General features: G+C 54.8%; 2 protein-coding genes across 8 annotated transcripts in view; both read right to left on the bottom strand.

Annotated features, from left to right (window-relative positions):
* Positions 1 to 421: 421 nt before the first annotated feature.
* On the bottom strand, positions 422 to 7,287 carry Hgfac (HGF activator). Of its 3 annotated transcripts, none has more exons than XM_021210905.1 (14): positions 7,092 to 7,287; positions 6,343 to 6,526; positions 6,168 to 6,264; positions 5,883 to 5,962; positions 5,145 to 5,267; positions 4,869 to 5,000; positions 4,565 to 4,675; positions 4,291 to 4,465; positions 3,975 to 4,060; positions 3,311 to 3,566; positions 2,234 to 2,373; positions 1,854 to 1,994; positions 1,614 to 1,762; positions 422 to 681 (listed from the first exon to the last, which is right to left on the bottom strand). In XM_021210905.1, the coding sequence occupies exons 1-14, from the start codon at positions 7,203 to 7,205 to the stop codon at positions 499 to 501; spliced, it is 1,971 nt and encodes a 656-aa protein (XP_021066564.1). In that variant the 5' UTR covers positions 7,206 to 7,287; the 3' UTR covers positions 422 to 498. The 3 variants fall into 3 exon arrangements, with proteins under 3 accessions (XP_021066564.1, XP_029401061.1, XP_029401062.1); XM_029545201.1 differs by having other exon boundaries at positions 427 to 681; positions 1,614 to 1,777; positions 7,092 to 7,243; XM_029545202.1 differs by having other exon boundaries at positions 427 to 681; positions 1,614 to 1,777; positions 6,343 to 6,435; positions 7,092 to 7,242.
* Positions 7,288 to 9,201: 1,914 nt separating this feature from the next.
* Rgs12 (regulator of G protein signaling 12) overlaps positions 9,202 to 21,985 on the bottom strand; it is a 94,714-nt gene continuing 81,930 nt past the window's right edge. For 2 of the 5 annotated variants that reach the window (XM_021210481.2, XM_029545135.1), the window contains 6 exons: positions 21,682 to 21,808; positions 20,038 to 20,134; positions 18,555 to 18,634; positions 18,029 to 18,182; positions 16,177 to 16,740; positions 9,202 to 9,626 (listed from right to left, as the gene is read on the bottom strand). In XM_021210481.2, the coding sequence (XP_021066140.1) occupies positions 9,400 to 9,626; positions 16,177 to 16,740; positions 18,029 to 18,182; positions 18,555 to 18,634; positions 20,038 to 20,134; positions 21,682 to 21,808 (1,249 nt within the window). In that variant the 3' untranslated portion in view covers positions 9,202 to 9,399. Of the gene's footprint in view, positions 9,627 to 14,997; positions 16,741 to 18,028; positions 18,183 to 18,554; positions 18,635 to 20,037; positions 20,135 to 21,681; positions 21,809 to 21,985 lie in introns of those variants that run through there. The other 3 variants (XM_029545136.1, XM_021210482.1, XM_029545134.1) reach the window with 3 other exon arrangements.

Raw genomic sequence — 21,985 nt, 5'->3', positions numbered from 1 at the left:
CATGGGCCCTACTCCTCAGGTCTCCTTCAGAACTGTCATAGCTGATGGGAACTTTTGGAAGGCTGCCATCTTGAAGCTATCTTCTTTAGCTGTGTGATACAGGTCCTTGTTCATGCCCTGAAGAACCAGATTTGGCTTCAATGTCTCACCCCAGTACCTTAGGGTGCCTGGACCCTGGACATATATCTGTCTGGGTTGAGTCTAGAGGAGTCTGACTTTGACATCCCACCTGGCCCTCAGTCTGACTTAGACATCCCACCTGGTCCTCTGGGGCTACTTTTGTGAACTGGGAGGCTCCTAACCACACCCAGGAACTACACTGGCTTCAGGCACCACCCCTGAAGCCACACCATCTATACTGAAGGTCCAGGTCATAGCTCGGATACAAAGCTGCCTGGCTCGGAGCAGTGCCACTGTGAAGCCAGGTCCTTGAAAAACAGTTTTATTGTTGGTAGTAGAATGGGGGACTATGAGCATCCCCTCCTTAGGGACCGGGGTTCAGGAGGCAGCCGCAGGTCGCTTGGGCGGTCGAACACGGTCGTTGATCCAGTTCACATAATTGGCCACACGGGTGTAGACTCCCGGCTTGTTGAGCCGCCCACAGCCGTCACCCCAGCTGATGATGCCATACAGGTAGGCCACACCGTTCTTCTCACAGACCAAGGGCCCACCTGAGTCCCCCTGGAACAGAGACTAGACTCAGCCGCCTGTGCACCGGCAACCCGAGTCCTGACTCAGGAGCACCTAGGCTCCCAACCCTGCAAATGTCCTGAAGTAACAAGCGAGCAAGAGTCTCTGGTGCTCCCTGAAGACACAGGGTTTTTAATGCTGACTGCCTAGGGGCAGATGACAGGTTTTTCTGAGCAGTGTGGCCTCTCTTCCTGACCCCAATCAGTCAGGAACGCATCCTATTTCCAAATGGCTGGGAAAGCTTTCTCACCTCCACCACCCACAGCTCTGGTACTACTCCGTGAGGAATGCATGGGGAGTCCCAGCGTGCTAGGCCACCATCTGAAATGCCTCCTCGTGCCCAGCATGCATTTTCTACATCTAGAACCAGCACAACTGCCCGCTTTCCTGGGGAGCCCTGATTGTCCCAGAATCGAGTCCTGTCCACTTGATCCTGTCTTACCTGTGTCACTTCAGAAAAGGGACACATCTGGAATAACTCTCTAAGACTTGGTTTCCTTGCCTCTTTAAAGGGCATAAAACAGCCCCTCCATGGTGAAGCAGGTTGACACGTAACCATGACCATGGCCTGGCCTATGAAGCCTTAACAAACATTCACTATTGACTGATTGCTGAGGATTCAAGAGAAATCTGGACAGAGCATTGTAGCCTTTGAGGTCCGATGTCACATGACAACCCTAACTGTTGCCTGGACAGTGGGGCTTTATCTAGACTCCATGATGTTGGACCTGTCTTGACTTTCCTATCTGTTTAGACAGTTCTCTTCCTACTGCAAGGATGCCCCCTCCAAGAAGTGCCAAGCGCTCCACAGTGGGTGGACTCTCTGCCTTAGGCTTCCCGCTAGCCCCGGACTTCCTAGGGGTCAGAAAATTCCAGTAGTACCCCATCTGTGTCATCCCAGTGGGGGCCTGGCAGCAGCCTACCTGGCAAGCATCGGACTTGCAGTCGAAGTAGCCGGCACAGAGCATGTTGGGGCTGATGTCAGCACCATATACCTCGGGGCTGCTACACTTGTGGTCCGCCACAAGGGGGACCAGTGCCTCCTTCAGGGAGCTGGAATAGTTGCTCACATCTGTGGAGGACTGCACTTTCAGGGCAGGCAAGCTTGTCGCCTGTCTTCCTCCCGCCTCGATGCCCACTGGCAGGGACTGCCTTCCACTCACTCTCATCCACGTGGCCCCAGCCTGCGATCTGACACTTGTGTCCGCTAGGGAAGGAGCTGCCTGCCTCAGGCAGGCAGATGGGCTGAACAAACTGGGAGCGGACAGCACAGCGCTCTCCCTTCTTCTTCAGCCGGATCAAGACTGGGAGGGAGAGAGGCCAGGGGTCAGCCTGTGCAGTGAAGACCACCCCAGACAGCCCCATGAAATGGGTAGAGGGGAGGTGGCTGGTGGTCTGAGAGACCAGAGGAAGGGCAACAAGACTCCTCTAACTCCTCTTACCTCCTTCCCCCTGTGTCTGCCGAGCTCCTACCCTTGTCTGGGCGCTGGTTTGGGGCACACAACCCCACCCCACCCCCACCTCGCCAAGGCTCTGAGCTCACCAAGGTCATGGTTGCTGGGATTGAACACCGAGTACAGGGTGTAGGGCACATACTTCTCAATGCCAAATGTCTGCGTCACATCCGTGGTGCGGTTGAAGAAGTGCTGACCCAGTACCACTGTGATGCTGTCCCTGGGAGGGCTGCACAGGAAGCTGGCAGAAGTGGAACCCTGCCCTCTCCACGGCACTATCAGGTCTCCCCAACCTTGGCCCCTGTACTTTGTTGGTCATGGCCAACCAAGAGGATCCCAGCCCTGGGAAAGGTCTGCAGACATTTTAAACCCATGTGACAGTAGAATCAGGACTGACAAGGGAGGCAGGGCCATGGTAACCCTGGCCCAGGACCCCAATCTTCATGGGTTTCATTGATAAACCAGTGGAGCCTTCAGACAAGGTCTGCTCTTCAGACAAGGTCTGCTCTGAGAATAAGTCCCATGGGTGGAGATTTGATCTGCCTATATTTTGTACTCTAGCCTGGCCTGGCCTGGCCTATTGGATCCTCAGGTGCAACTGCTTTACCCCCAGGACATGGAGCTAGGAGGAATTGCTGGGGCTTTCTATTCAACCCAAGTAGTCTTGGTGTCTCAGGCTGCAGCTATGCTGGGTGGAGACAGAGTGGACCTCAGGTCCTCATTCCTAGGAGCCCATCCAGTGAGCTGGGCCTCAATTTCCTTGGCTGTGCAGTGACTCTAGAAGCTCTACTACATGTTGTAACTGAGCCCCCTGACTACTTGCCCAGGTAAGTGCCCCTTAAACACCTAGGCACAGGCACAGGGTGGTACACGGGACATGTCTTCAGCTCTGACACCTTAACTCCATCCCACTACTCAGCTCTGGGAAAGGCAGGGTCTCTGCAAATGACAAGAGAGTGCTCCACCACACCCCCTGCGCAGATGGAAGTGTGCTGATGCCAGAGAGCAGTGTGAACCGCAGGTAGGGGCCCATGGACTAGAATGCGGGAAGAGACATGATATGTGGGTGGCCCCTGAGGAGGGTGGACACAGGCAGAATGGAAGGGCGAGCACATGGGAAGGGATGGAGGGCTGGCTGCCCCGGGGGATTTGGCCAGTGTGTTCACCTGTTGGCGAAGCAGTGGGCTGCAGACACTACCCAGCAGGTGTGGACAAGGCTCCCAGCACAGAAGCTATTCCCAATGTAGATGGCAGCTAGCCAGGGGTGTGAGCCAGGCAAAGACGATGAGCCCCCGATGATGCGTGGCCTCAAGAACGTCCTCTTCTTGTGCCTCTTGCCACAGGTGGGACGTGCAGCCGGGGCTGATTCGGGCAGGGCCGCTAGGAGCTCCGGGGTTTGGGAGTGGACTCTGACCAGGGATTCTGGGAGTGGAGGTCATCGGTTCATACCCCTGGATTTCCCTGGAGACAGGGAAGAGCCAGAGGGGTCCTACCTGGACCCATAGCCCACTTCCTCAGGCCTGAGGCTCTGGGCAGCCTGAGGACCTGGGAGCCTTTGTTCCCTACTCTACAGATGAGGACAGTATAATGCAGACTGCAGCCTTGGCAAGGCCAGATCACCTGCTACAGAGTAAAGCCCTGTCTGTCATTCAATGAGACCCACTTCACATCCCAAATGGCTAGATATTCCCCATATGAGAGAGAGCCTTGGGGTCCAGCCCTCAGAGCTGACCACCCCAGCAGGGTACCACTGAGTCCCCTCCACTGACCTGTCTGAGAGTCCTCAGGGAGCACCACCCCTCTGCCCCCAACCTATCAGGGTGCCCGCACCACAGGCTGCCAGGCGGCAATACTCCCACGACAGTGCGTTGTCCTTCACCACATAGCACCAAGGCCTCTCGTCCTTGTCTGGGTTCCTGGAGGCAGACAAGGGCGTCACACCATCACTCTCCCTAGAGGACCATCCTAACATCCTAGAGCTATGCGCTCTCTCTGCAGACCATGGTGGGCACACGTGAACCCACCATCCCAAGAGGCAGAGGCTAACAGTCATCTTGGCACTGTTGGCCCCTGCAGAGTCTGGGAAGCCACTCTGTCCAACCCTTTGCTTACGTAGAAAGAGGTATAGTGGCCATTAGATGCTGACCGGCAGTAAGCGTGAGGGCCCAGGCCAAGCAGGGCAGCAGCAGCCACCGAGTCCACATGCAGCTCCTGGTAGAGCAGGTCAGAATTCCAGGCCAGGCAGCTCAGGCCCGAGGCAGTGGTGCTGGCCACGCCGCGGTACTCTGTACCATTTCCCAGGAAGCAGCGCTCGGTGGGAACTGCAGGCACAGTGGTTGCCATGAGGCCAGGCCACAGCAAGGCCCCCTGACACCATTCCCTGGGGTTGTCCCCATAAAACTGGAAAGAAAGTGACTCACCAATGTTGCAGAACCGCCCAGCATACCCCAACGGGCAGGTGCAGATGCTGGTCCCTGTGCCCACAATCAGGTGGCAGATGCCTCCGTTCAGACATGGGCTGCTCAGACAAGCTAGGGGAGAGTCTGGAAGTTAAACCTGGTCTCCAGGAACTCATGGAGGGGACAGAGCTGAGACCTTTTCCCGTGCCACTGTTGTTAGGTAACCTTATGTTTGAGTGAGGGTGGAGCATCTGCCTAAAGGACATGGCTCCCTACCCCCATGCACCATGGAACCTAGACCTCCCTGAACTTGGCCATGACGTACCTGTGTGGTGGGTGTCTTCACACCGGGCCTGGCCCTCGATACAGCTGCACTGCTCCACACGTCCCTCACTCACTCGGGCCCAGTGGTCGCCCACCTCAAAATACTCGTAGCGGGTTTCATCAAAGCATTTCTCTGTGAGTCACATAGTGTTCCCACAGTGCCCGTGCAGGTCCCCCCCACCCCCAGGTAGGCACCACCCACCCCAGGCTGGACTCAGCAGCTGCTCTCCCAGCCTCCTAGGATGGCCCTACTCCTGGGTCCCCAAGATCCTCTCACCTGTGCCACAGTCCTTGCCTGTGAAGGCCAGCGGGCAAGCACAGTGGTAGGACCCATGGTCATGGGTACTGGAACATGTGCCCCCATTGAGGCAGGGCCCAGAGGCACAAGGGTCAAGGACAGCTGGGTACACATAGGAGGGGATATGATGGCTATGGCAAGAGTCTTTGGAGTCCCTCCATACCCCCTTGCCTGCCAAGGCTCTCTGTGAACTCTCACACTATCTTTTCTCTGGGTTGCTGAGTGAGCGAGTTCCCACCTCCCAGTGACCCCCACCCGGGATTGGAGAAGGTATCCCATGGTCTGCACTCTGCTCTACACATCTCTCTATACATGATCTGCCAGGCAATGGGGATCCCCTCCAAGATAGCACACCCACAGGTTTCATGGCTTGCTCTTTTGGACTCAGGGATTGTTCAAGGGACTATATATGGCTCCATGGATAGATCTCACCACAAGAGGGAGCCCTGGTATCACCAATGATCGCCAAAACCACCCGGGGTCTAGGGAGGCTAGGCCCTGTCTGGGGGAAGCACCCTCTGCTGCCCTCTTGGTTGGCAGCAATTTTATCCCTAGATATTGCTGAACTTAAGAAGATCAAATTCAGAGACCTTCCCCCCCCAACTCCATGCAGAATCCCTTGCCCAGGTCGCTAGGATCCTCACCCTGCACACTAACCCCTACACTCCCAACCCAAGTCTTTCCTGGGGGCTCAGGCTGGCCCTTCCACATACCCACCTGGGCCTTCCACAGGCAGGGTGGCCTCTGCACAGTAGCCCCAGGCCCGGTCTCGGTCATAGTTGTGTGTTGTAGCGCACCTGGAGGGTCGAGTCAGAGGATAAAACCGAGTCCCTGCCCAGAGTCCCACCCATCTCTGCCTGGGCACCCTGCAGCACCACCCTGGAGCACCTCTTCACTAGATGCATCTGCTGAGCACTGAGACCCGCTAGCTTCAGGGCTCATGAGGGTCCACAGTGGGAACCTGTGTGGGTTCCTCAGCTGCCACCCCACTCTGGGACTCACCACTTCCTGTAGGCACTTCCCTCAGAGGTACAAGAGTGCAGCATGCGGCCACCGTAGCGGAAAGGGAACCTGCACGGCTGCCCAGACTCTGTGAGCACTGTGGAGGGGTGTCAGGGATCAGACGTCCCACACCTACCCAGTCCCCATGCATCTTTAGCTGCAGTGTCTCACCTACCTTGGCCCCCAGGGGGGCGGCTGCTGCTGGAGGGAGGAAGGTACCTCTCACTTTGGGGCCCCTCAGTCTCTGCCTCTGCCTCTGGAGCACTTTCTGTTGAGATGTTGACATTCCCAGAGGTCGCAGGGATCGTGGGGGTCACAGGGGTGGCTGTAATGTTAGGTCCTGGGGGCTCTGTGTGGTTCTAGGAGCCCAAGGGGCCACAAAGGTGTCAGCGTGGGATAGTCTTCACACTTGGACTCTACCAGTCAGATACACCACAGATCTGAGACTCTTTAGGGCAGTTCTAAGAGGCAGTGGGTGTCCCCAAGACCTCCTCTGGCCTTTCCTTCTGAATCTGAATGATTCAATATGCTAACTTAAGAGTCACAGGGCCCTAGGCCACCCTAGGTCTTGAGATTCAACCCTGGGGGCAGTTCTGGGGTGGACAGGAACAGCCGAAGAACTCAGAGGTCTCCTACACCCCAGCTCAAACATTAGAATGCGGCAGAAGCCCCAGGGCCCCCCACTCACGTGGCCTGGGCTACATAGGGGCAACAAGAGGGTCCTAACAAGTTCAGGCCCAAGCACTACAGACCAGCCTAGCCCAGCACCACATCTCTCAGTGTAAATGACAACTTTTACTCCACTACGCCACCACTCTGGTCCCTAGCTCACTTTGGGGCCCTCTCTCTGGCCTCTCTTCCCAGGAACCCTGAGTGTGCATAGAGAACCCTTGGCCACATGCGAGGGAGAGGGGCAGTGCTCACCCTGCCAGCCTGGGGCTGGGCCCCCCGAGGCACCAGCAGCAGCAACAGCAGCAGCAGGAAGGGACATGGCCTGGGTGAGGAACAGAGGCTAGGGAGCCAGGCCCGTTGCCCCATGGCTCCTCCTGAGCTGGCGTGAGGTGTAGCAGGAACAGAGTCGCCAGGGAATGTGGCCAGGGCAGGTGGGGTCAAGGCTACATGATAATGATTAACCCTGCCACCCACTGCATCCTGTGAGGCTCCTCCACGGCCAGAGCTCCACCCTGCTGCCCCAGCTCTGCCTTCTCCGCTGGGGCAGCTGTTGTTCTCTGGCAAAGGCTGTAACTGTTCCTAGGCCCAATACCACCTTCAAGTCTCGCCCTCTTCCAGGAAGTCTTCCAGTGTGACTTGGGCAGGTCAGACCCAGGCCTCCTAGGCACGGTTGCCTGGACATATTGCTGGCCACTCCTGTCCGTGAGCCCTTTACAGGACCTGCTATATGCAGGGACCTGGGGGTTCCAGTTCTTCCCAGTTAGCTACTGACTCATGGAGGGGACGATACTGTCCCCAATCCACAGATGTCAACACAGGGTAGAGGGTATCTCCTCTACCCATTGCCACATAACAACTCAAAAGAGAGGAGAGGGTTGCTTCCTGGACCAAGTGCTGTGACCAGTGCCTTAGAACAGTAATTCTCTTCGCTGGTTTGTCTACTTGTCCTAAGCCTGGGGTACTCAGGACCCCCAGAATTGAATCCTTACCAGACAGCCTGTGTATCAGCCCCCCTGTAAGCTTTCCCAGTGGGGCATAGCCTGCATGCCTTCAGTTGGGCAGGCTATACAGAGAGCATCCCTGTGGCTCCAGCCAGGCACTGGGGGCCCTAGGCAAACTGGAGTGGCCACCTCATACCCATGGCACTAGCTGTCTTCTTGGGATCTCCTCTCCAATTCCTCAGGGTCGGGGGCAGGGCCAGTAGCAGGAAAGTTCCACTGGGCACAGTGGGTACAGTGGGCAGGAATGAGACCACAGTGACCCCACCATAAATCTCAACCAAGCCTCACCCTCACCAATGGCCAAGCAGCACCCAAGCTTGCCAAAGTAGGTACTAGAAGCATGGTGGGGCATGATGCGTACCAAGGGCATGGTGGTTCATGGCAGAGGTGGTGCCTGAGCATTGTGGTACTGAGGAAAGAGTGGTGCTGGCACACAGTGGGTACTAGGCAGATGCTATGAGTTCTAGGACATTGTGGGTGTGGGGAAATGTTGCTGTTGCTGGGATGTGCATGATGAGGTGACTCAGAGAGGATGCTGAGAAACCTTCCAGCCAGTCCAACTCCAGTTCCAGGGAGAGATGTGAGACTAGCAGCTTGGCAGTTGGGCTGTCAGTGTTGGGGCCTCTACTGAGGCATCCTGGACTTGTGACAATGTGTCTTACAGGCTCAGCCCAGCACCACCCTGTGCCCCACCCCCCCTGCTTCTCACTGATGTCCTGCCATATCAGGACATTCTATAGCCAGATTCACTCCGGTCTCAGCCTCAGACACACTGGCTCTTGCCTACCTATAGACCTTATCTACAGTCAGGTTTTAGTTCAGATTCCCCCTCTCTAGAAACCCCCTGGGTCACCTGAATGAGACTAGGGAGAGGAGAGGGGCAGGGCCAGTGGCAGGAAGGCTCCACTGGGCACAGTGGGTACAGTGGGCAGGAATGAGACCACAGTGATCCCACCATAAATCTCAACCAAGCCCTGCCTTCATCAATGGCCAGCCTCAGACGAGACAGAAGAGCACAGATGTCCAAAAACCCCAGGTCATCTGCAAGGGACAAGGTGAATGGACAACGTGGGTGTGTGGCTGGCCTCAGTATCCGAGATGGTCATGGAGCCCATACATCTGAGGATGGGAGGCGATCCTATCCTTTAGCTCCCAAGCACCAAGCTATCTCCTTGTAGCCACCCTTGACCTCATGTCCAGGGACTGTTTCCTCCCTGGAAGTCTTTCTTCCTAGGGCCACCTGCAGGGGTAAGGGCTCCAAGGGGGGTAGCATGTGACATCGGCACTCAGCACAATGTAGTACATGGCAGGTCTTCAGAAGTGTTTTATTGGGCAAAGTCTGAATACCAAGGTGGGTTGCTGTGGAGGTGTCTAAACCCAAGCCCCTGTGATAAAGTTGTCCCCTCACTTCCTAGTTTGGCTCCTGAGGGTATTGTGGCCAACATGGCTCTTGGCTCTTTCCAGGTCCCTGCTGACTCAGAGTCATGAGCTCCTCAAACATCCATATGAACATGGAAGACAGTACATGCAGCAGTAGGAATTGCAGGCTCAGGATAGCTTCAAACAAAGGTGGCATGGTGTGTGCTGGCCTTGAGCTTTGTGGGCTCACCTGGGATGGTGCTCAGGCCAGGACCATTTGGTAAGAAGGGTCCATTGGCTTTTACCCTCCTGGGACCCAGCTGCACCCCAAGAATGCTGCCTCCCCACCCAGGAGACACACCCGAAACGAGGTCCACATCGATGATCCTGTTGACCGGGAGGCCTCCGCTGCCTCGGGCCCCGCCCCCTGTCATGGGGAGAAGAGAAGCTGTCACCTGCTTGCCTCATCCCTGGGTTGCAAAAACCCACCCCAGTGTCCCTGCACAGATAGCAAATCCACTCCAGACAAGGTGGTCTCCAGCCATAGGCCATGGACCTAGATAGGAGGGCTGGGGAGGTCAGAGGGCCAACCGTCCACCCCTTCGGACCAGTCACCATGCCTACCAGGGGCCTCTGCAGACAATTCTCCAACTGGCCACCTCATGGTGAGTGGCCCTGACAGCAGGCAGTGCCACAGTCTAGCTAGGAGGCTCATGAATCTCAGGCCTTTGTGACGTGATGAATAAGGGTCCCAGGGCTCTGAGGATGGAAGAGCCCTAGGCAGCCCTCAGACACACTGTAGGGAAGTCACTGGACTTCCCCGGCACCTGTACACGGGTACCTTAACTTTATCTGTCATAATGCTCAGGAGTCTCACACAATAGGGGGTCTTCTCACCAGATGTTGGGCCTTGCAGCCTCCTCTGCCCACTTACCACATGGACACTACTCTGTCCATGTTGTTCCCCCTGGGTTGGGCATCCTCCCCCAGCCCTGTGTGGCTAGCCCTCCTCATCTTCCTGGATGATAGCTAGACTTCTCTCAGGCAGGCTTCCGGTAAGGATACTGGACTCCGGGCTGGGGCTGTTAGCAGGGAGGGGTGGGTTCATCCAGTGTGGAGCTAGTGTGGCCAGGAGGGCTCAGGATAACCCAAAGGAGTAGGTGCACCCTATAACAGACACGGCTTACCACTAAAGGTGAACATTTTGCTCCCTTTGCAGTGCCAAGTCCTCTAACAGATAAAAGGATTCGGGGTCTGTTAGGGCCCAGCTTTTTTGTGGACCAAGACTCCTTGTATCCCACCTTACCCTTGGCGCAAGCTTCCAGAAGTAGCTTCTACCTCATGTAGCAAGTTCAGGCTTAAACACAGAGGTACAATGTCTCTGCTGAGAGTCCCCAGCTCATCATGTGACAAGTCCCAGAGCACAAGAAGAGGCTATCAGTATCAGGGTGCCCAGTGTGGTTAAGACTGGAACTCTCTCCCAGTCTGCTAGGGCCTGCTGGGATCCAGTCTTACCACAACCTATCCTGCTTGTCATCAGACCCCAATGACTCCAAATTCACAGCACCAAGACGGTTATGTGTTAAGAGACAGGAATCAGACTCCAACACTGGACACCACTAGGGCATTTATGTAGAATGCCAGCAGGCCCTCAAAGAAGCAGCAACTCCACACGGGTAGAGGAGACCCGCAGTCCCCTCCAGCCCGGGATACGCACCCAGGAAGAGACTCCAATCTCAAGCGACCCTGTGTGCCCAGAAGGGAAGAGGACAGATTTTTGGGGGGAATCAAGGAAATGGGCCTCACAAGGAGGGGCCCCCTTATACTTCCTGCCTGCTCAGCCTAGACTTGCTCTGAGAATGTGGCAAGTCTCAGCCAGTGACTCAGACAGCAACCATTCAGGACCAGCCTGCCCTCCAAGACTCCACAGAACTCTCTAGGCTGGGAGCAATACGTGACCCCACTGGTTTTCAGGAGCCACTGGGCAGGGCCAGTCTGAGACAGCACAGGCCACACCACACCTCCAGGCACAAGTTCCCTCAGGCTCTGATTACTCTCAGGCACCCAGGCAAGGCCATGCCAGTATCTCATTTCCTGCCCTCTGGGCCACTTCTTCACAATGGCCCTTGGCTAACCTGACCTATTGGGACACTCAGTTCCCCTGCAGGGTCTTTGACAGAGTCCCAGAGACTAGGAACTACCTAAGCTCCTATCTGGGAGCCTAAAGCATTCCAGTTGGCACTGGTGGCATTTGTCATTCCCAAGCCTCTCGTTTACTTGTGGACATTCTCTGCCCAACTGCTGCTGCCTGCTCTGGCCATGCCTGCCTCCATGCCCATCCTTAAGGGTCCATGGCACACAGCAGAGTAAGGTTGAGCCCCCAAGGTAAGCCCAATTTCAGGGTCCAGCCCTAGTCACCTGTCCCTCTTCCCCTTCTATCTCCACAGGGCAGGGATACTGCCCTGAGCTATGTCCCTATACTCTTAGGACTGTTTGCGCCATCTTAGGACCTCCTGCCAAGGCCCCAGATACTCCTAGAAAGAAGACACAAGACCCAGGCACAGGTGAACCATGAACACAGGAAAACCTGGAAAGAGATAGCAGAGAGGACTGGGGCCAGGGCCCCATCCTGGACATTCCTTGGGTTTCTGCCCACAGGGGCCTGCCAATCCCTGGCTCCTCACGGGAGAGAAATTAGCCTTGCTTCTGACTGATGAGCTCCAGTCTAGCTCAGGATCTAGCTGGGCTAGATTACAGTGCCTTTTACTACAAACACGTTCTGGGCTTTGGGGTCATGCTCGCCTGTGGCTGGGGTGGTACAAGGTACAGTAGTGGACAGGAAGTGGGGGAGTCCAGAGGATGGCGCCTAGCAAGGCTAGCATGTTGGGGTAGTGACATCCAAGAAATCAGCGAGGTGAGGGAAGGCCAGTGCTAGGTGGGGTTGGGGTGGAGCAGATCAGGGTAAGGGGGCAGAAGTAAGCCCAGCTGGAAGGTGAGGCCATTGTAACTCAGGCCTGGAGGCTGGAGTAGCAGAGCAGGTACAGGATCCTGGGGCAGCAACAGGAACCTGAGATCTACTTGATACTAACCACTGGACAAGGCCAGGAACCAGATGTGCTATGGAATGGCCCCTGGCAGATGTCTTCCTTGGTGACTTAGCAAACTTGAGTGTCAGGCCCAGGGGTGATGTGTTCTGGGCATGTCTATGCCTCCTGAGGGCTGGGCTTCCAGGGTACAGGTTCCTTGAAGACATGAGAGGTGCTCTGGGGACCTTGAGGATAGAACTGGATGGAACTTGCCAAGGAGGACATGCCTCCTATGAACAGTCTGGATAGAACCTGAGTCCGGCAAGGCTGTGCACCCTCACTCCAAGCTCAGGAAGTGTGACATCATGCAGGGCTGGGGAAGCAAGCTCCAGGCTGGGGTGGGCAGATAAGCCTGACAGACAGGCTCTGACCACAGGGCAGCAGTCACGACATCTTTTCCTTCAGGGTGATGAACTGTCACAAGACTCTGTCCCAAGCCTCAGCTACCTCTGGATGGGTAGGCAAGAAGGTAAAGTGCTGCAGTGGGGAACTGAGCTGGTAGCCCCTACACAGCCACCACGACACGACAAGACCCTGGATGGCTCTGTGGAGGCCCTTCCATAAGGGACCGTGGCTCAGCCCTTTGGTAGCCCTGAAGCTGGTATTTCTTGGGAGTCCCCTTCCGGAGCCAGGCCTTCCAGAGCTGGGACAGTTTACTGATCTGTCCTTAGCCAAGACCCCAAGCCTGGCTTCCAGTGGCTGTGCTGTCAAGTGACCAGAGGGTGAGGATGAGGCAAGGCAGGGGTAGGGACCATAGGAGAGCAGGTGGGACAGTGGTACCAACTCTAGCCATGGTGAAGAGAAGGGCAGCTGAAGACCCAGGTCCCTGGGGAGATCCAGACCAACCTTCCTAGGTTCCACACTACTGCTGGCTATGTGCACTCCAGCTGCTGAGTGCTGAGTTGGGGGTGGGGCTCTGGCCATGGTCAGAGCAGGAGACTGCTCTGTGGTTTGCACCTCAGACCCCACCACCATGAGCTCACTTCTGCAAAGCTTCTTTCCTTCCTTAAAACAAAGTGTCTTCAGGGCAGAACTCCACAGCCTCTCTCTCAGGATGAGAAGCAAGAGATGTACAGCACAGGACCCAGGCTGCTGGCCCACACTGCCACCCTAGCCAGAGGCCCTCTTCAAGCCCCCAGCAAGTCGGCAGGCCAGCAAATAGACAGTGCTAGAACAGTGGACAGGAATGACCGTCAAAACAACTAACTCACAGCTCTGAGCGACAATTTCCAGCTTGGTTTGCAGGCGCTTCCTGCTTGGCCCCCAGGTCCCTGCACCCCTTGTAATATCCTTGTAAAACTAAAAAGAGCATCCCGGCACGAGGGCCGAGAAGGAAGCTCTCCCAGGCTAGAGATCTCATCTGCTTCTCCCTATAGTGAAGGAATTTGGAGATTTTGGAATTTCCCCTATCAAGACACAAATATACCTGAGATGCTTGCAGAGAGGCATTTATACACATACAAACATATACACCCATCCAAGTGTCTAGAATGTCAGTAAACTACATTTTGATGCCTTTTCCACTGGATTGTGAGGCTGAGGTGACCAACATAGCCCTAAAAACTCTCTCATGGAATTAATGGAGTAGCTGGGAGGATGTGGGGCCTTTGAACCCTGGCAGCTATAAGTGGCAGTCAGTTAGCCCCCACCCCTGCTTAGTGTCCAGAAAGGACCCTAACATGGGTACATGAGGGGGCTCCTATAGGCAGCCTGACTCAACGAGGCACTTTCCCACACAGAGAAGCCCTGTGATTGCTGGTACAGAGATACAAACTGGGGTGTTTGGAAAGCAGGCTGAACAGTGGAGCCATGCTGGGACCACTGCCCCTAGGAAACAGGACAAGTTATCCATACCTAGAGCCCTCCACTGAGGCTAGGAATTGGCTGCTGAGAGCCATGACCAATGTGCTACAGCCAACCCCCACCACCTCCACCACCCCCGTGCCCCGTCCCTCTCCTACTGTCACCTCTTCTAGGACAAAGCCCACAGACAATATCCCTGTCTCCTTGGGCACTGGAGACTCACTTTCTTGATGTCTAGTACAGCCCCTGCTCCACCATTAACCCATCCAGGACATACCAGCAAAGGCCACATGGCTAGGCACCATACTGGGTGCCATTGTCCATGTGCTCAGTGGGTAAAGCTATGTAGCCTGGGTCTCCACAGCAGTGACCAACAATCCAGATATGGTACCAACATCTGAGCTGCCAGCCAGTGAGAGAGAAAGAGGCTCCACGCCCTCCCCGAGAGGGGAACGGGGCCCGAGGAACCGACCCCAGGACCTCTGTTCTACTCGCCTCTTCTGTGGGAGAAGTGCCCAGGCAAGGGTAGGAGGAGGCAGCTGTGGAGAACACAGGCCTGAGGGGAGAAGGATCTGCCAGAAGGCAGAGTTGGCAGGGACAAGTCTAGTCCCACTTTTAAACCAGCTCCCTTGGAGTTCTCGCCACAAAGCTGTGCAGGGCAGGCATGTGAGAGGACTCTGTAAAGTGAATGGTCTCCTGAAAGCCAGGATACCTGGGGCTGGACAGAGGGTCCAGGGCGTAAGCTGCTGCTCTTTCAGAGGGCTTGGGTTTGGTTCCAGTACCCAGATGGCAGCTCCCAGCCATTTCTAACTCTAGTTCCAGAGGATATGACACCCTCCTCTGGGCTCCGAGAGCACCAGACACGTATGTAGAACACATACAACTATATAGGCAAGACACACACAAAAATTTTAAATAATCATTTTTTAAAAGGTTGTTTAAGGTAAATCTACTTAATTTCTTCAAAATGGTTAAGATGTAGAAAGAAACATGCCTGTACTTCAATCCTAAAGAGAAAACCCGCCCTCAAGTGAAGAAGAAAGGAGTTTCCAGCCAGTCCAGTGATGAGCTCTAGAGTTTATTTCTCTTAGAAGAACAGAGTCAGAACACAGGTAGAACTGTAAACAGGCAGCTACAAAGGAGCAGAAAGGAGGGTGTGGCCTGACAGAGGTGCCCAGGCATGCACACAGCGCCACTTCATGGCACCTTGTGCTTCCCCATCGGATGTATGCCCACTGGGTGGGGCTGTGGAGTCCAGCCCATGGTGTGTGAGAGCATATAAAACATGCATGAGGCCCGACAAGACCAGGCCCAGGAAGCAGGACCCAGATGGGCGGCCACAGCCAAGGAGTCAGACAGGAACAATAGGCAACATGCACTGGAAGGCCCATCACTGTCACTGTGAGGACACTGAGCACAGTGGGAGCCCCGTCACCTGTGTGGGGTCAGGAGTGTTTTGGGTGGGACTAGAGTAGCATCCCTACCACTCAGTCACACTGTCCCCATCCACACACACAGGACTTCATGCTTCCACTAAGAGAAATGCCTGGACACGCGTGAGGCCAGCCAGTGAGCACTGCCGAGTGTGGAGGGCAGTCAGCAAGTCCTGGCTGGACAGAGGCTGCCGCTGAGAACCTGATCCTTGTCAGCATGGGACCCTTGCTGATTGGCTCAAAACAAATACTACTTCCCCCCCCCCCCTTGAGGCTAAAATGCTAAAGTGGCAGCAAGCAGGTTTTAAAGGTAAGATCCACACTCAGAGACCTGAGCCTTCACAAGGGGTCACTGGGCGTGGGTCACCATTCCCATGGCACATTCACAGGACCAGCTCAACGTGGAATATCTGTCTGAGCCTCAGTGACCCTCCCTGGGAGACTGAGCCTGGGCTGCCACCTGTTTTCCTTTCAGAAAAGGCAAAGGAGGCCCCATAAATATCAGAGAAGGAGGCCATCCCTCAGGCCACTTCAATCCACAGAATCTGTAGAGCAGGGCTGCCTGGCTTACTGTTCCCTTTATTAACCACAGAGTAGAGCGGGCCATGGGCAATAAGCAGCACAGGTCAAGGGTGTAGTCAGAACCTGGAGGTACCTGGTCTTGTAGGTCCTGGTGTGTCTTGGGGTATGGGGGGTGGTGGTAGCAGCGTGCTGTTGGGGCTGCTGATGTCCCCCTCCCCCATCAGGGTCAGGTCAGCCACCTGCTCATCCTCCACAGTCTGGATGCCCCCAGCCTCCATTTCTGGTGATAGCCTCCTCCAGGCCTGTGCAGTGCCCTCTTGCACCGTGGAGACACAGGAGGGCTTTGCAGGTTTCTCTCCAGGTTGGGTGGTCCCAGGAGGCCCAGGGGTGCTGTGGGCGGAGCCGGGGCTGTGGGCGGAGCCGGGGCTGTAGGCTGAGCAGGGGCTCTGGGCTGAGGCAGGGCTGGTAGCCGGGCTGTCGCTGAAGCTCTCCTCTGTTTGAGCTGCTCCCTCCTGGCCATGGCCTGTAACAGCTCTCTTGCTATAGCCCTTGACTGGGGGTGGGCTGGACAGGGCAAGTTCTGAGGAACCAGAAGGTAAGCGAAGAAACTCAGGCAGCACCAGGTCTTCCTTCCTTAGCAGCCCACGCTGGTCATCGGCTCTGTTGCTCTGAGCTTTGGAAATGAGCTCAAAAAACTCTATTGGAAGAAAACCCACAATGACCATATTTGAGAGACTCGCAGATGCATGCATGCCTCCACTGACCACTGTCTCTTGCTAGGGGCTTCTGCTGCCTTGAGCTGCTACCAGCAGCCAACAAGGGTATGAGGTTGACTGTTCTACTTTACCCACAGAGCTGAGGCCAATGTCTGGCTGCCAATCCCCCTGAAAATCACAGTCAGGCCCGGGCCTGACAACACCCGTCTACTTAGTAGGTGACAAGCTTGCTAGCACTCAGTAGGATGCTTCTAGAACTCTGGTATATATTTTGTTCACACATGTAGCTCTATGTCCCTGAGCACAGATGACTGAGGTGTAAGTGATGGTTGGATAGGGTTGACAGAGCCAGGGCCCAGCTGCACTTTAGACCCTCCAGCAGATGGCTCACTGTGGAAGGCGGAGACAGAGCCTTAGCTGGGTGGCACACGGGGGCCTGAGATCCACACAGCTCCCAGGCTCATTGCCTCTGCACAGAAAGTGGTGCTTTAGGGCTAAGGGGAAGGAGGCATGAAGTGGGCTCCCTGACCTACCCGAAGCACCCCAGCCCATGAGCCAGAATGGGCACTGCAGGTTTGGCGCCTGCCTGGCTTCCTCATGCCTGTTCCAGAGCCTTTTCTTGCTACCAGGCTCTGTTTAATGTGGCTCAGTTTTATCATTCACACTTCAGAGATCTGAAATTTCTCAACTATCCCAATGGCTGTCTGTGATCCATAAGGAATCCAACATCTTCAACCTTAGTGGTTCTTAGAAATGCATACACTTTACATAATTTACAGGTTCCCATCTGCTTAGTGATCAGAGAGCCCAAGGGAGACCTTATATGGCTCTGCTCTGAAAAGGTTCCAGAGTAAGGGACACGTCCCACCCTTACAGCCTCCAAGTTCCAAGGACTTCTTATAGAAATCCTGGGTCAGGACAGGTCAGGCCTTCCTCCATTCTCCGTGCTCCACACAGGTCAGCAAATCCACAGCCTCCTCAGGCGTAAGACTCTGCCCTCCTCCCTCACGCCTGCCTCCTGCCCCACCCCAGCTGGGCCCCAGCTCATGTCAGGGTCTGGGGTGTGGGAGAAGGGAGCTGGTTGAAAGTATAGCCAAGGCTGCTGGTGTCCCGTGGACCCTGTGACTTTCAGCTCAGAATGGGGGTTTTGGCGATGTTATGCCAACAGCATTGGTGCAACAAGGACCAGGTTATGACAGGGCAGAGCAGGTTTAAGGACTGTACTGTGCATTTACTGGAAAACACGGAAGTTTTAAAAAGTACACATACCCTCTGCTTCGTCCAAATTAATTTTCTGATATTTTTTTTTCCCAATCTTTGCAATAGATTCTTCTCTCTTTGCAAGGCGGGGATCCCTAGCACTCTTTCCATTTTCTCCTCTTATTTTAATAGAGTTAGACTTGCCTAGGGCTCTCTCCTCTCCCTGCGTCAGAAGGAAAGTCAAGTTCTACTACATGTCAGCACACGGTAACATATCACTCATCAGGATGGTGAAGGCCCTGGGGGCCCAGACAGCAACAGTGAGTCTAGACGCACTTGGAAAATCAATTCCAATAATGTTTTAACATAACATTTATGGCTCACCCACCCGCCCAGGACAAAAGAAAGCCAAAGGCTGGCAGCAAGATGGAGACTGAAGCCCAGAGGGACATGAGGATACCCATGGGGGAGGCGAACCATCCTGAGCACAGCCTTAGTCAGCCAGATGGGCGACAACAGGCACAAGAATCCCCGAGAGGTGCACACCACAGGAGCGGGAGCAGTGATGGCATGGGGCAGGCATCAGGGGAATTACCATAGCCGAGTGGTTTCTGGGGCTGGAGTTCACAGCTGAGTTTTGTTTGACAGGAGCACCTTTCTGTTTGTCTGTGGACACTAAACACATGAGACAAGCATATGACCAGAAGCTCACAGTGCCCTCTGAACAATAAACACAATTTGGCATGTTCTGTGAGAGCAAAGGCCCTCTCCATCCCTTATCTACCATGCACACTCAGGCCAGAGCCTGAGCTTCCCACTGCCCACCTGACGCAGCTGGGAAAGGGCGGCAGGGGGGGTGAAGGGAGGTCTGTACATACTCCGGGACATTGGGAAGCCATATACCACATGCTATACATACTCCTTTAGAATCTGACATTCAGTCCTGCCTTTGTCCCTGTCAGGGGGTAGCTGGCTCCCATGGAACTGAGCCTGAATATCACTGTCTGACTTACTAGAATCCTAGTCCACAGCACCCTGTAAGTCTGCAGCTTCCCCGAGCACTCACTCGCCAGCCATAGAGGAAGCTGCTGAGAACCCACCAGGCAGAGCTAGGCGCCTGCCCTGTGGAAGCTGTGAGGATAGTGCTCAGCCTGCCCAGTACCAGGGCCAAGGTGGAGCATTTTCTAGAGTGGAAGATGGCCAAGGAAGAGAAAGACTTTCCTGTAAGGAGGTGAAAACTGGAGTAGCTATAGCCTAGGCCACAGACCCATATCTGCTAAGTTGCAGTAGGATGGGGCCCAAAAGTCCCCAGGAGTCAGGGCACAAGCCCTGGGGAAATCTAAAGTTACCTGGAATTACTTTATATAAAGAACCTCCACCCAGATCACCCCTCTTCATCAGCTTCTAGAAAGTTCTCTCCCCATCTGGTCAAGTACTATGGGCTATAAGACAGAAGTGCCTCTCTCATGGGTTTCCTGTGCTAGTGTCCTGAACAGTATGGGCCACTGAGGTTTTGGAGGTATGGGGGCCTCCATATGGAGGTATGTGAAGCTTTGACCAGGACTGACCCAGGCCAGGACTGTGGCTATTGAGGTATTGGGTGGGACAGTTGTATGGTCCACTCAGCCCCACATGTAAGGACTGACAGAGGACAGAGTGGCCTGATGCTGAGCCCAGCACCAGTACCTGCTGGACAGGGCCATGCTCGCCAGTGTCTTCACTTCCTGTTTCATCTGGAGAGACAAATCTCAGAACAGGGCACTGGATTAAAGACAGGATACCCAGAACAGGCCTTTGGTCCCTGCTTTGTACTAACAAACACCTCTAAAGAAAAGAGCACCTTCTAGCACTTTCTGCCACATAAGCATCCTGGAGTGGCAGACAGGTACCACCTGAGAGGACCCAGGGCTTTCTCCTGCCCCAACCCTGCTGCCCCTGAGCAAATAAGGGGCAGACTGCCAAGTGAGGGGTCCCCAGGCCCACAAAGCTGCCAGCCCCATACCCGTGGTGTACTTATATGACAACTACTGGACAACTGGGTGGCAGGCTGGGCGCTGGCACCAGGGATGCAACCTTACCTTTCCCCCGAGAAGGGTCCCTCTCCTCTAGGATGACCCGCTGTCCATCCAGACTTGAGATAGGAGCACCAAGATCCAGGGGCTCCTTCTCCCCGCTCTAGAGGCAGAGATAGATGATGCACTCAATCATTTGCCCAGATTGGAACTTTCTGGGATAGATGCTTTTAATCCAGCCACTGACAGTAAGACTAACCCAGGCTTAATGGAGACTCAATCCAGCTGCCCCCGGGGTCAGGTCACCCAGCCTGGCTGACCTATGGGAATATGGAACCCTTACAAGCTGGTGGAGCAGGTCTTTCAAAGGTCACTCAAAGGGGAGGCAGAACGTCCAAGGGCAAACTGGAAAGTCCTGAGCCCCAGAGAAAAGGTCAGTACACATGTGTCAACACTCAGTAACTTCTTCATTCAGCTTCTGCTTGAACACTGCTCATAGTCTCCATGATGGCCAACCTAAAACCACCATGCTGATCCCTAAACTGCTCTGCTGGGAACCCTAGAACAGGAAGCCAGCTTGGTCCTGGGATGTCAGTGGCTGGTGCTCTAGATGCTCAGCTGCTCTGCCCCTCCCTCAAGCCAGCTGGCTCTGCTCTGCCCATGTGACTGCCCCAGCTTTAAGGAGGAGGAGAGGAGAACATCCACCTTGGGTGCCAGGCTAGGTTGGTCTCTGTAGGCAGATTTCTGAGCCCCAAACCAGAGCCCACAGTGGGAAGTGGTAGCAAGTTGCACCTGAAGCTGGAGCCTGTGCATAATTAAGTTGGTGCCTCTAGTTTACCTCAAAGCTCTTAAACAATTCTGAGGACAATTCCAGGGAAAATTAAAAATTTAAAAATATTAGAAATCAGAGTCCAGTATAGTGATGTATGCCTGTAATCCCAGTACTTGGGAGATACAGGCAAAGGATAAGGAGTTCAAGGGTAGCCTGGGCTACATGAAACCCTGTCTCAAAAATACCAAAACAAGGTAGGTGGCAGTGGCACACGCCTTTAATCCCAGTACAGTAGAGGCAGAGGCAGATGAGTCTCTGAGGCCAGGTTGATCTACAGAGAAGTTCTAGGGCAGCCTACAGTTTCTGTTTCTACCCAGAGAAACCTTGTATCAAAAAACAAACAAATAAAATACCAAAACAGCTTGAGGAAGCTCTGGGAGATGCTATTCCCCAAGTCACTATGAGTCCACACTACCTCAAGGCCAAAAGCCAGAGCCCCATCCTAGCTACTGGTCCACGGAGACAGGAAGGGACAGGCAAGGCCTGTTGTCCTCTTCTTTAACCTCACCCCCAAGCCCAGTGTGCAAGTGCATGTGAAACTGCCAGTCGGTCTGTCAGTGTAGGTGACAGCGACAGTGTACATGTGCCCTGGCAAACTGCGCATCATGTGCCAGCTGCGCTGTTTTCTTTTCAGGCCTGAAAATCATGGAGATGCTTCAGGGTGTTTACTGCTTCAGTTTGGTTTACCTGAAGCAAATACCAACCTTTCCCATAATGAATAATGTGCAAATGAATGAGACAGAGAAAACAGGAGGTAGGGGCAGGTGCTGTCCCTACCCTAGGGAGGACAGTGACATGAACTGAGATGTAAGGAGGTATGAAAGGGTAAGGTGGGGTATAACCCTGGTGCTGGTGCTCAGACCCCAAATGACACTTACCAGTCTCACTAGCAGACTACCCAGGTCCAGGCCATACTTGGCCACCACGGGCCGCAACACTTCCGTGACTGGTTTGGTGGGCTTGGCCTTGAGTCCCACGGACCGGTTAATCGGAACGAGATCCAGCCTGGAGGTAGGGCAGGGAGATATTCACAAAGAGCCAGTTCTGGCTTCACCACGTCTCTAGAGTCTCCTTAACAGACCAGGACCCCAGGGATGCAGGCCCACCTTGAAGGAGCATCCCCTGCATGTGGAAGGAAGCCTCGGACACCCTTCTGAGATTTACACCTGGGCCAAGGGCTGT

This window comes from Mus pahari, chromosome 13 (assembly GCF_900095145.1).
Source record: "Mus pahari chromosome 13, PAHARI_EIJ_v1.1, whole genome shotgun sequence".
NCBI lineage: Eukaryota > Metazoa > Chordata > Mammalia > Rodentia > Muridae > Mus > Mus pahari.
Note: the sequence above shows the minus strand (reverse complement) of the source record. Positions and strands in the feature narration are given on the sequence as shown.